At 53.4% G+C, this 13,594-nt stretch overlaps 1 protein-coding gene across 2 annotated transcripts in view; it reads left to right on the top strand.

Annotated features, from left to right (window-relative positions):
- KLHL29 (kelch like family member 29) overlaps positions 1-13,594 on the top strand; it is a 226,120-nt gene that overhangs the window by 196,545 nt on the left and 15,981 nt on the right. For both annotated transcript variants that reach the window (XM_023528542.1, XM_011356584.2), the window contains exon 5: positions 10,463-10,601. In XM_023528542.1, the coding sequence (XP_023384310.1) occupies positions 10,463-10,601 (139 nt within the window). The remainder of the gene's footprint in view (positions 1-10,462; positions 10,602-13,594) is intronic.

Genomic DNA, 13,594 nt, shown 5'->3' with positions numbered 1-13,594 from the left:
TGGGATTTGCAGTGCTCTGAGCCGCCATTAGCCCTGGCGTCTGGGGTTTCCGTTTCACTTCCCTCTTTACCTGGGTAACTGAACTGATTGTACTCCCAGCTCTGGTTCACTAATTCTTGCAAATCCTTTAAAACTATCGATTTATGTTCTGGGACTGTGGCTCTTGGAATTCTTCAGAAATACTGGCTTTCGCTGAAGCAGGTGGGGGAGGGCTGCGTTTCGCCGTCATGGCATCTTCTGTCGGTTCCCCCTTCTTCTCCTCCTCCTCCCCAGCACCTCCTCCCACCCTGCCTGGGGCAGGCAGCTGACAGTCCTAAAGCCCTAGCTGAATGGACCTTTGAGGGATTAAGTCTCCAGGAAGCTTACGGCAAAGCAAGGTTCTACAGGATGTGCATGGGAGAGTTTAGGCTGTGGGGTCGTCTGTGGTTGTTGGGCACGTTGCCCAGCTTTGGGGTACCATTTCCTCTTCCAGGACCTGTTGCTCTCTTATTTCCAAAGCAAGTTCTCCTCTTGGGTCTGCAGTGCTGGGTGCCGAAGCCAGCTCCTTCCCATCCCCACATAAACCGCTGTCTCACCCAGATCTCCCAGAAACCTGGGTGGAAGGCAGGTCAGCCAGGGCCTCTGGAGAGAGAACAAGGGTGGTCATGTTGGCCAGTTGGAGGTGAGGAGCTCAGCTCCTCTGGGAATCCAGGGCCGTGAAGGAGGGGCCCAGGGCTCCCTGTGGGCCACCCCCGCCATGAGCTGCCCACTGGCCAGGAATGGAGGGTAGAGAGCACCCTCCACTTTCCTTTCCAAATGAAGAACCCATGTGTCCATAATGGTGCATTGTCAGGCTCGGCACCTGGAGCCCCATCTTCTCCACCTGGGGCTCAGCTGTGTGCGGGGCGTGGTAGCTGCCGCCAGCTCCCAACTGTGCTTTTGCTGAGCTCTGCCTCCCAGGAGAAGATGTCTAGAGTTTATACTTGCTTGGGGGCACTTGTGGTACTGCTGAACTCAAGACACATCTTTATTCTCATTCTCTGCCAAGAGCTGGCTAGAGTCTCACATGTATTTGGAAATCTGACGTCTTGCCCCTAAAATAATGAATGGTGAAATAGAAAACTGTAGAATGTACAAAGCCAAGGACAGAGTGCAGGCCAGTGGCCCGTCATCATAGAGTCAAAGGGCCTCTACTGACAGCCCGAGGACCCATCAATGTGGGGGATACATCCACCGATGATAAAGGGGTGAGAAGTGGCAGCCAGCACCTGGCTTCTGAAGGCCGTGCCCCAGGCTCAGCCCAGAGGTAGGCAACACAGGGTGCAGAAGACAAAGACAGCACTCAGAAACTCCTCCCATTGTTCCCCAGCACCTCCTGGACTCTGGAAGCTCAGAGTCCCCTTCCACCGTCCTCCAGGCTCTGGGCTGGGCTCATCCCCACTGCTCACCTGCCTTACCAGCAGCAGCCCCTCTGATCAGGGGCCTGCTACCTCTGGACATTTGCCCTGCCTCCATCCCACCCCTCTGTGCCCCAGGCAACCTTTTCTAAGTTTCTTTTCCAGGCCTACAATCTATAGATTCCTTAACATAGCTTATCAGTCCTGTCACAGAGGATAAATAACACCCATTTGATGGATAAGCAAATGGCCAAACAGGCACAGGTGGCTGCAGTTCCCAGAACTCAGGATCTCAGAGCCTTGCTCTGGGGGGAATGTCCGCACCTCGGCCTCATTCAGCTGTGGACTCAGTAGCACCTAGAGCTCTCTAAGGTGCTGAACTTGGCTCTTGCACTTGCCGCCAGCTCTCTGTTCTGACTTCTTGACTCCAGTCCCTCCAGTCAAGAACCACCCCCACCTTCCAAGTGCCCACCCTCCAATGGAAAGAAGTAGTAAAGCTAACTGTGCTGTAGACAGAACACAGCTTCATGGAGGCACAAGGCATTGTGAGGAGCCAGAGGTAGAAGTGAGCTCCCCACCCCCAACCCCAGACATCAGATTCAACTCTGTGCCTGGGACCAGACACAAGTCTCATTCTCTCCTGGTCCCGAGGCCAAGTTCTAGCCCCTGGCAGGGGCACCTGCATCACAGAGGGGCTGCAGGACCATCTTCCCTCCAAAACCCCTGACACCTGGCTGCTCCCAGCCCCTCTGCCTTGGCCTCCTACCTGGCCCCTCCAAAGCCCTCCTTCAGGCTTCTGCTCCCCACAGAGCTCTTCAGGTCCCAGCTCACTCACTCGGAGGTTTAATTCACTGAACGTCAGCCCTCCCCGGCTCCGGCACACAACCCTAGAGCCCCATCTCCCTGCAGAGCTCTCTGCGCACTGGTCTTGACCTCATTTCTTATCCACCTCTCCCAAGCCCTGGCCGTCTCCTGAGATCTCTCAGCCCTGAGCCCACCTTGAAATTTGCATCTTCTCCTGCTCAGAGTATTTCTGTCACCCCCTCAGCCTCCATCCTCTGAACAGAGGAGGGAGCCAGGTGGAAGCTTCTTTACTGGGGGCAGGAAGTACTAACAGGGGCTAGTGTCACCATCGTCGCCAGGGTGCTTCCCTCCAACTACAGCCTCAGAGTTGCCCAGTGGCCTTGCTTGCATAGCCAAGGGTCTTCCCCCAGCTCTGCAGTGACCACCTTCTGGTCAGGCTCCTTGAGCTGGTGCTGGGGTCCTAACGCTCTGCCTCCTGCCCTCCCACATCAAAGGCCATTCTTTTTGACTCCTACTCTGCCACCACAAGGCAAGAGCTGTCAGCGAAGGTGACTAGTTATTGGCTTGTGTTTGGGCAGCTGGGAACCTAGAGAATTGAGAGGGCCACACATCTCTGGCCACTGCATGCGAAGGTCCCTATTCTGCAGAGTTGCCCCAAGGCCTCCAGGCTGCACCTGTGCTCAGCAGAGATGTGAGGTGTGGTCAGTCTTTCCCAGGAGGGCCACTGAGGGCTTTTCAAAGCCACTGGAGCTGAATGGAATAGATAAATCCCAGGGAGGACCTAGACAGTGAATTTAACAACGCTTCAGCAGCCACAGGTTGCCATACAAATTGTGAGGTCATCATCGTTGTTATTGATGCTAGTGTCTCCTGAAGTTGGAGAGGGCTTGATTTTTGCATTCTTTCCATCCAATTCCATACAACTGTGACATTTCAAATGGTCCTTTTGATCATCTTTTGGGGAAGTTATTCTTACTACCAAGAACACATCTCCATCTGGCCTGTAACCCACTCTGAATTCCAATCAGAAAGGAACTTTTTGTGGAAAACATGGTGCCAGGTGCTCAGGGGGCCAGAGAAACAAGGTTTCCAGGAGAGTACAGCCTACAAAGGAGACAGACAGACAGACAGACAGACATTCCTCTGAAAATAGGCAGCCAGCGATCTCTACTGCAATTAAGGTACCAACAAGGTCTCGTGGGACCACAGGAGAGGTCTGGGAGCAGAAACTCAGTAAGAGTTCTCCTAGGATGGGATTTATGCCGAGGCTTAAAGGATGGATGGGCCCTGAGAAACATGTAGGGGAAGGCTTGGTCAGAAGGGCAGAAAAAGAAACTACCAAAGTGAAAGAACAGGGCATACGGGCCTGAACTTGGAAGTCTGAGGGGTGAGTGGAGATGTGAAACAGAGCAGGAAGCTATGCACGAAGGTACGAACAGGTCCCAGAAGTCTCTGGGAGCCAATGGCGAGGAGTTCAGGAGTCAGGGATCAGGTTCTCTTTGCGTAGCGGGGCCTCTAGATGAGGAAAGAGCCCGTACTCAAGACCATGGTGGAGTCATGGTAATTCCGTGGCTTGGTCTGGGTATCCGAGTCATGCTGCCTTTAACGAATCCAGGCTGGCAGCTGCCTCTGGTCAGTCCTTGTGCCTAAGAGACAAGGAGCACAATCTCAGGGGGGAGTATAAGGGGAAGTTTCTGTTGGTTTTAAGAGGATTTCGAACATTTTTAAGAAAAAAATTTATATGACTTATATCATCTTGGAGGGCATGAGAATGTTCCAACTGAGAGGTAATCTTTAGTCTCACCCAGCAAACACGTATCAGGCACCCACTGGTGTGCAGCCCTAGTCAGGGGCTGTGGGGACAGAAAGGGCTTCGGTGCCAAATCTCACTCCTTAAGAAGTAGGTCTCGTTCGTTACCCAGCGTTGGACCCCTTGGCAAAGGCAGGTGGGTGAGAGCTGGTGACTGTTCTTAGGGCTTTCGTTCTCTTTCAGATCAATGGCAGGAATTTCCATTTGGACAATAGAGCAACCAGAGGTGTCCTCACTAAAAGGCGAAGTCAGGCAAGAAATCCGAGTCTTTCACACTTCCCTTCTCTGGAAGACCCTGTTTCCTAGGAGGGTTTGCCCGTGGGGCTAGGACTGGGGTGACTTCCCAGTAGGGAACCCTCCCCTCTGACTCAGGCTGGACATGCAGCCGTCCTCAGGTGCTTTGACTTCATCTCCCCTGGAAGCTGGAGCCCAGCTGGGCTTTGAGGTTGAATCTGAGCCCAGTTCGGAAAAGGAGACGGGGAGAGATGTATAATCTGCTCGGTCGGTGGAGGGGAGAAGCGGGGGCAGCAGTCAGCTTAGGGGCCCATCCCCTCCGCTCAGAGTCCTCCCTGACCGGCTGCGGCCCCTCCGAGCAGCAGCAGCACGAGGGCCTGTTTGTGGTGAGCCACCCTGTGTCTCCACAGTGTGCGCACGCGTCAGGCTCCTCCGCTTCTGGGTGAATGACACCCTCTGGGTATGCGCGACGCAGGCTTCGCTGGGCTTTCTCAGTATATTTCACGACTGCTCTGAGTTTATAATTTTTTCAGGCACTTCGTCAAATATGTGTCATAAATACCCATGGAATCAGAAGCATTTATCATCCAGCTGGGTTCTTACTTGAGCTCTGAGAAAAAATTATTTGGCCGCACAACCTTTCTGGGGGCTCTGATTTAATGGACTTCTCTGCTGCGAAGCCACTGAAATCCGTTGCCTTTTAATATTTGACATCGCTTCCTCTTTATTACCACCTCAGACAGCCTTCTAGCCCAGCTGGAACGAGCCCATTAGTCTCTGACAAATAACTTGTGTCGTTTGGTAAAAAATATGTGGAAGTTTGGCTTCGATTTCATCTCTAGTCTTGGTTCTATTTGTGGCCTCCCTTATCTCTAGACAAAGCATCCAGCCCCAGGCCAACTCTCTCGTGTCCCCTTTCCCTCCGATGCCACTTGGTGCTGGGTCCACAAAGCCAGTTTACTGTAACCACGTACGATGGGGTTTGAGACCAGCATTTAGAGATGTCCATAATCGGGTGTTAAGAATTAGCCTCGTAGCAGTAGTATGCACAATAGCCAAAAGGGAGTAGGAACTCAAGTGTCTATCGACAGATGAATGGATAAGTAAAATGTGGTACATAAATACCATGGAATAATAGTCAGCCTTAAAAAGGAAGGGAATTTTTATATATGCTACAACATGGATGAGACTTGAAGACATTATGCTCAGTGAAATAAGCCAGTTACAAAAAAGACAAATATTGTATGATTCCACATACATGATGAGATGCCTAAAGCAGCCAAATTCACAGAGACAGAAAGCAGAATGGTGGTTGCCAGGAGCAGCAGGGAGAGAGGAAGGAGAAGTTGCTGTTTAATGGGTAGAATTTCAGTTTTACAAGATGAAAATAGTTCTAGAAATTGATTCACAACAGTGGAAATATACTTAACACTACTGAACTGTAACACTACTGAAAATGGTTCAGATGATAAATTTTACCACAGCTAAAAATATTAGAGAGAAAGTTCTCTCAGCACTTGAGTCCATCATTTCTTCATGCCTTTTATATCAATTGGTTCTTGCTGCATAACAAACAGGTCTAAGATTTTGCAGCCTAAAACAACAACCTCTTATTTAAGTCATGGTTCTACTTTGCAGTTTGGATTGGGCTCAGCAACCTGGGTCAGGCTCGGCTGTTACTGGCGGGGGCTGGCTGGTTAAATGGTTCATCTCTGCTCCACGAGGTCTCTCAGCCTCCAACGGACGATCCCGGGTTTGTTCAGATGGTGGTGGTGGCAAAGCCTCTTGAGGCCTTGGCTTACACTCACGCAGTATACTTTTGGCCACATTCTATGGTCCCAAGTAAAGCACAAGGCCAGTGAAGACTTAAAGAGTCGGGGGGGAGGTGAACTCCACCCTTTGGTGGGAGGGGCCACAAAGAATACGTGCACTTCACCACACCTCCTATACGTATGTCAGGCCCTGTGCTAAGTGTTGAAGATAAAACTATAAACGAAACACGATTTTATTGTCCGGGAGGCAGACATGTAAATAAATCATTACGACACGTAGTATGCTCTAAAGAAGCAAGCACAGGATGCTAGGGGAGCATTTGAGAGAAGGGCGGAGGGCACAGGCCTGCGGAAATACCTTAACTGGTGTTGAAGAAGAAAGCGCAATCAGCCAGAAGAAGAAGAGAGGCCGGAAGATCTGGGCAGAGGGCCGGAGAGAGAGATGAGAGAAGGCTTAGAAGGGGGTCCTGCCTGGGTGAGCCTTCAGGGGGGCGTGAAGGGCGGGCCATGGAGTGCAGGAGCTTGGAGAAGCGGGAAGGAGGCATCACAGAGGGCCTTGCTCCCCCCTGCTCAGCCTAGAAGGGTTTATTTAAGCAGAGGCTGATAGCTCGGTTGCTGTGTGGAGGTGGCTTGGAGGGAGAAAGGCCAGAAATAGGGAGACATCCTCGGAGGCTGTTGCAGTGACTCTGGGTGAAATAAGATGGGGACTCAAATAGGACACTGGCATGAATGGGGCCAGAAGAGAACGAATCCAGATTTCTAGGTGGTCAAAAAGGCGGGACTTGACATAGGGAGGGGTGGAGGAGGAGCTGGGGAAGCTGCCTCGTGAACAGGTGGGCGTGTGCTTTCTGCCAGGTGTGCAGCAAGGAGTAGTTCCTCACAGAGGGGCAAGGCCAAGGGCATAGGGCAGCCACTTGGGCGGGCAAGCAAGCGCATGGGGTCCCAAAGGCACAGGAGGGACATCCTACTCAAAGCTGAAAAAATCTACTCAAAGACCAGAAAGCCAGCCAACAGAAAGGGATCCTGAGGTCAAAGCTTTGCTCTCACTCGGTGGGATGGAGCCCAGCACCAACTTCTGCAGAGTGCTGGCGTGCTGCTGGAGGCCACTCTGATGCCCCAGGCCCGGCCTGGCTTCACCCCAAAGCCTGCAGACCACCCGACCTGGGAACAGGTGGCTGGCTAGAAGAATTCCCCAGGAGCCCACAGCCCCCCCAGCCCCTCCAACATTAAGGGATGGTCCTTTGCCAAGACGGGAGTGGGCAGGAGGGCAGCTTGTGCCCAGAGCTGGTGCTGCCTTCTTCCCGTGGATCCTGGTGCCAAAATGCCACCTATCCGGCCGGGCACTCAGCCGGCAGCAGCAAGCACATTCAGATGGATCAATACTTTGCATGCGCTTGGGGCCCTGCCGTGAAAAGGAACCCCTGGTGAGCACTTCCCTAAATTGAAAAATTCTTCTGAAACTGAAGAATCTCGCCCAACTATTAAATCCGGATTTCCGCAAAGTGGGCATAGAGAGCGCCTGCAGTTACCAACCTGGATCTCCAAGCGCCTCCCAGGTCCGCCCAGAATTCCCCAGGCAACAGGCATTCTTGTTGGGGCTGCAGGTGTCACCATTGCTGGGACCTTGGTTTGAAGTGTGATGAGCATGCTTTGGGCCCAGAAGGAGTGGCGTTTTGTTTACCGCTGTGTTCTCCCAGCCCCGTGAGCGCAGTTAGCTCCGCAGACGCGTGGATCTGCATCTGTCACTCATGGCAGTGTAATGACCAGGGGGCAACAGAGCAGCTGTCCTTGGCGTTTGAGGGAATTGAGCCCCTGAAAGCTGGGGCAACTGCACCCAGGACCACATAGCCTATTATCGGCAAAGCTGGAATGAGAGCCGGCCTCCGGGCTTTGGTATTCCAGCCCAGAACTCCTTCCCTCCAGCACTGCTTCTCTCAAAGAGGTGACATCATCTGCCTGGCTCATGGCTTGGGAATGAATTCAGTTTGTGGCTCTTTTTAGAGACGATGCGCAAGTATAGCGTTTCTGCCTCAACCCAGCCTGACCCCGCAGGCTTTCCCAGAGCTGTCTCTCCATGCCCAGGCTATGGGCTCACGCCGCAGGTGCCCACTGCCTCCCCTCCAGCCAAAGCCCCAGGCACCACCTCCTCTCTCCCTGTACCTCCAGTGTCCCACAGGCCTTAAACCCGACCCCAAAACTAAACTCAACATCCCCGCCCTTCCCGATGTCCCTCAAGAAACCTGGAAGTGGTCCTCACACCTCCTCCCTCTACATGCCCGCCAGCACTGAGGGCCATAGCATCCACAGCCTGGGTACGCACCTTTCTCTGTCTTTCTGTGGCTGTTGTAGTTCAGGCCTTTGTCACTTCTCTCTTGGATCATGGCACTCTCACCACTAACAATAACATGGAGCCTACCACCCGTTCTTTGTGCCAGGCATGAGACTAACAGCTTTTAATTTTCAACAAAGAAGGAAATTGAGGCTTTGGGGACATAGATTAACTTTCCTAAGGTCGCACAGCTTGTGGGAGGCAGAGTTCAGGTTTTCCCGGATCTGGCTGTTTGGTCCAGCTCTCCACAGGAGGCTTTTCTGCTTCCACCGGTCGCTCCCCAGCCTGCCTCTAAGGTGGCTGCCAGAGTGATTCATCTGAAATCCAAGTCTTTGTCACTCCCCTGCAGAGTCCCTGGTGGTTCCCCGGTGCCCACAGGGTTAAGCTCGAGCCCCCTCCCAAGGCTCTTGCTATCTGACTCCACCTGCCCACCCTGTATCTGCCTGGCAGGCACCTCCGTGCCCTCCACCTGGTGCTCTGTGCCCTGCTGCTCACCTGAGCACCCTGTGAGCAGCCTTCTGGAGGCCCCAGCAGTGCTCACCCTACTACACACCCCTGCATGTGCCTCACTACAACTCCAGCTCAGCCTGATGTGGGGGTGGTGGGGTCAGCGTTTGGCACTGCCCACACACCTCAGTCCCCCCATGTGGAGTATGCTCCAGGACCCCCACCTCACTGTCTTCCTTGGTCATCAGCAGAGCCAGAGCCCAGTGTGTCCTCACAAATTGGGGCCTGCCTGACCTCAAAGTCCACAGGACTTTGCCCTTCCCGGAGCCTGAGCATCTAATCTTCACCAGGCTAGGGAACAGAGCGGGAGCCTCCATCCCCATTTCACAGATGTAGAAACAGAGGCTCTGGGAGCGCAGGGGCTTCTCCACAGACATATAGGTGCCAGGGGCAGACCTGGGCTCAGTAGGACGTCTTGGCAGGCAGCTGAAGCTGGCCTGTGTGGACAGAAATGAGTGGTCAGGCTGGAGCGGGGCACACTGGAGGGTTTAGCACAGACCTGGAGGGCTGAGGTGATGCAGGGGGCGGGGCTTAGGGGGCAGGGCTCAGTTCTGCAGACCGCCCTCTCCCATTCACATACTTCATAGGCCATTCCGGTCCTCTGGGCCTCTGATGTCCAGCTACCAGCAATGCTGAGGACAGGCTCTGTTCAAGAGTCCAGAGGACAGGCAGGCAAGGCGAAGGTTGTGGGAGCATTGGTCATCTGAAGTCCCTAACTATTGCAAATGAGTTTATATAAACTAAGCGGGGTAGCATTCAGGCTCTCCTCCTTCCCCTTTCTGAACCCTGAGGTGGGTCTGGGAGAAGTTTCTGACATCCCCAGGGTCGTGGTCCTGGGGCACTCTTTGTGCCAGCCCCAGGTGGCCAAGACACCAGGCAAAGGTAGGTGTGCATGAGGGTGGGACAGCCCCAGAGGCCACTGCCTGGGACCTGCTGGAGCTGTGTCCCGTGCTGAAGCCCCAGGCAAGGGTGGGAGTCCCAAATGACCCAGGAAGCAGGAGAAGGTGCAGACAATCCTGCCCTTGCTCCTTCCCCCAGCAGGAAGGAAGTGCTCCTCCCCCCACCCTCCTTTCAAGGGACCCCTCCCCAAGAAGCTCTCCTCAGCCGTGGCTGTGTCTAACATCAGGGACGCTGTTTTTGCAGGTTTTATGGTTTTTATTCCTTTGAACCATATCCAGCCCATCTTACATCACAATGCCATGCTTTACTTGGTATCAAACACATCGGCACTCATTGGCATTTGGAGAACTTGTTCCGTAGTGGTATAACAGTTTTTAGATGTCTGTGATAACGTATTCTCTGTTTCCAATTGTCACTATGGGACTCTTCTCCCCGGGCCTTTCAATTTCTGGGTTGTTTTTTTTTTATTATTATTATCGTATTTGTTTGTTTTTTGGTTTTTCTTTGCTTTCGAAATTGTTATTCCTTTGGTTATGTAGTCCTTCCCAGTTGCTGCTTGTTTATGCATTATGTTTGTGACTTCTTTTGACTGTCAGTGTTGAGCCAGTCTTGCCAAGAAACAGTATCAAGTATTTTCCTATTTCTCTACTTCTTGAAAAAAGAATTTTAATTAAAAAAAAAAAAAACTCTTAATGGGAACCTGGCCCTGTCTGTCTTCTCTGTTCTGCAGAAATGTTGAAGGAATTGAACCAGCAACGCAGAGCGAAAGCGTTTACAGACCTGAAAATTGTTGTTGAAGGCAGAGAGTTTGAAGTCCACCAAAATGTTCTAGCTTCCTGCAGCTTGTATTTCAAGGACCTGATTCAAAGGTTTGCCTTCCTTCCAGCTGTGGTCGGGTCTGTTCCTTTGTAGGACGCTTTTGTGTCGCTTTTCTCCTCCCCTCTCTTGCAGGTTCCTGAAGCGTGACTCCCTGTCACAGAGCCAGTAGCCATCTCTCCTCCTCCTCCTCCTCCTCCTCCTCCTCCTCCTCCCCCGCCCCACAGTCCCCTCTCACACACAGCCTCAGAGCAGCCACTGCCCCCGGCCCGCCCCACACAGCTTCGCTGGTCACCAGGAGCCTCTACCAGCAGTAGACGACACCCTGCCCCCACCCGAGGATCCTGCGTCCTCAGTGGCTCACAAGCCCTCCCTGAGATTAGGCGGCCTATAGACTCCACATTAAGGGACCACTGCACACTGCCCCCACTGGGCCAGCACGGGGTCCCCGGCACCATCATCACTGCTGTCGATGGTGAACTTAGTGCCAGAAAAGCACATCGATCACACCATTTCCTGCTGAGGAGCATGAGGTGCCCAAGGGGCCACTTTTCCGCAGCCCAAGTCGGGGAGAAGAGACTTGTAGCCAAAGCCTCATTCATGCTGCATGTCTTGATACTTGTACACTGAGCCTAAACCAGCATTGTCTGAGCCCAGACCAGGTGTGTCCTAAACACGGTCTCTCTCAGCCTTTGCTCCCTCCCCATCTGCCCTCTGCCCCGGCTATTTCTACCTGAATGAGTCTTAATGGTGCATGAGCATCTTTTTTTTATTTTTCCATTATGTTGATTTTTTTTAATTTGTCTGCTTCATACCCTTGCAAAGAAGTCAGGGGCCACCTTCTAGCTCCTTAGTGAGGGAGAGCAGCCGAGGGGGCCGGCCCAGGGTAACACTCCTGTCTCTCTCACCCATCAGCAGATTAATGCCGCTGCTCATTTTGCCTTGCAGCCTCTCCAGGGTGGACGCTGAGCCGGGACTGTGCTCCGAGTGGGAGGACAGGACCTCTGCTTGCTTCCCAATGCTGTGTTTGGACTTGCCAACTAACCCCAGCGTGACTGTGTTTTGTTTCAGGACGGCACACTGGCTGGCATCTCCTTTCCAATCCGTCGTGTCCTTTCACTTAGAGCTGAGCTGCCCGGCGTGCGAGCCCCGCCCAGCCGCGCTGGTCCCAGCCATGCAGCAAGGGGCAGGCTCTTTGTGACTTCCAGTCTCATGGACAGCTCGGGTCTCCCGCCCCTGCTGCTTGGGTTCTCTCTGTCCGAGCACAGCGGTCAGGGGCGTGCGCTCTGGGGTGAAGGGGCATGTCCAGTGGCTTCTTCGGGCCAAGGAAGGTCTTTGTGCTGCCACTCTTGGCAAATTCTAAAACTGGCAGTGATCAGCACCTGGTTGCTGAATTGTAGATGTGGCATCCTACGGCCTTGGTCCCTGCTCTAGACCAGCTGGAGAGCAACAGAGTGGGCAGGATGCAGGGGCAGGTTGGTTCTGAGTGATGGCCCAGCCGTAGGCTAGAAAGATGTGGGCAAGAGGAGCAGAGGAGCCCTTCGACTGTCTCCTGAGACATTACATGTAAAGCCAAACTCACACACAACAGAAAAGAGGACACCACTGGGTGTGAACCCAAAGTAGTGAGAGCTTCTTGGACAGGCCAGAAAGAAGGAGGAGGAACATTCCAGGCAAGGATTACGTTGCCTGGAATGTTCTACACTGCAGGGAATGTTCTAGAATGTTCAAGAACGTTCTAGGCAAGGGATGGGTTGCCTGAAATAAAAAGTTGGGGACAGAGATAGTGATGAGCAGTGGGGAGGAAGAGATGGCCTTTTCAGAGGTGGGTGTGAGCTGGGGTGGGATGGGCAGGCAGGCCCCGACTCTGGCGTAGGGCCCTAGGCTTAGTCTGAGGCTGTGGGGGCCATGAGGAGCAGTGAGGAGGGATGCTCATCCTAAGGTGAGAGAACTTGGGATGTGCCTCGGTGACCCTAACCAGAGAGGATGGGTGGTGGGGCGAAGAGGCCGTCGCTGGAGGAGAGAGGGCACCCCCATGGGAGCTAGGAGACCTGGGTCCTACACCTGACTCTGCCACTTGTCCTGTGATTTCAGGCAAGTCACATCCCCTCTCTCAGGCCTCAGGTTTTCTCATCTGTAAAACAGGAGGTTGGTTGAAACGATGTCCAGGTTTCCTTCCAGCTCCGACATCCCAGTGACAGTAAGGGATGGGCAGGCCAGCCCTGGAGAGCCTTCCCAAGTACGAGCACTAGGACATGAGAAGGGAGAGGTCACAGGGAGGGAGGCAGGTCCACGGACCAATGTCAGGAGAGCAGGGGCAAGATGGCGAGTTGAGCGTTTTGTCTGTCACGTATTAGCAGCCTGAAGGACACCCAGGCAGAGGCACCTGCTAGGCAGCCAGACGAATGGAACCCAGAGAGGTCTGAAGTCTGGGGAGACGGGGCTAGGTCTTCAGGTACAGGGGGGTGCCTCAGGGAGGAGCCCAGAGGCGCCGCTGTGATTGAAGATCAAAATGTTAGCTTGTAGCTATTTAAAATTTTTTATCTAAACATTTTTAAAGTGTTTAAAATTTTACTCCCACTGTCCTAACTACGAGCACACGCCACCGTTTCTGCCAATGGCCTCTCCCCTCCATCCTGGTGAATTCGGGCATCTTTGGGTGGCAGTCTCTCTCCGGGAAGATGATTTCCTTTCTGGCCCTGTAAAATCCTCGAGAATTTCACATTCTTAGAGGTCAGGGAGCAGCTGATGTTGTCACCATGTCATTTCAGCCTCCTTGGGTCTGTGACCCTGGAGACTTGATGTGCAGTAGTGGAATGGCCTAGCAGGGGGCACGTGGTTCTGCCCGCTGCGCCCCAGGCCGCGGCTCCCCTGGCCACCTGGTGGCATTAACAGCGAGCAAAGGGAGTACGGACGATCTGTGGGGCACGATGTCCTGGTCCTTACCTTCCTGACGGCCTAGGTGAGCACTGTCAGGGCCACGTAACCCACCCTCTGCCGTCCCAGGACCTCTTCCCACCTCCAGCCTGGGGCAGGTGACGTGTTC

Source organism: Pteropus vampyrus, unplaced genomic scaffold, assembly GCF_000151845.1.
Source record: "Pteropus vampyrus isolate Shadow unplaced genomic scaffold, Pvam_2.0 Scaffold28, whole genome shotgun sequence".
NCBI lineage: Eukaryota > Metazoa > Chordata > Mammalia > Chiroptera > Pteropodidae > Pteropus > Pteropus vampyrus.
This window is presented reverse-complemented; position numbering and strand designations above follow the sequence as displayed.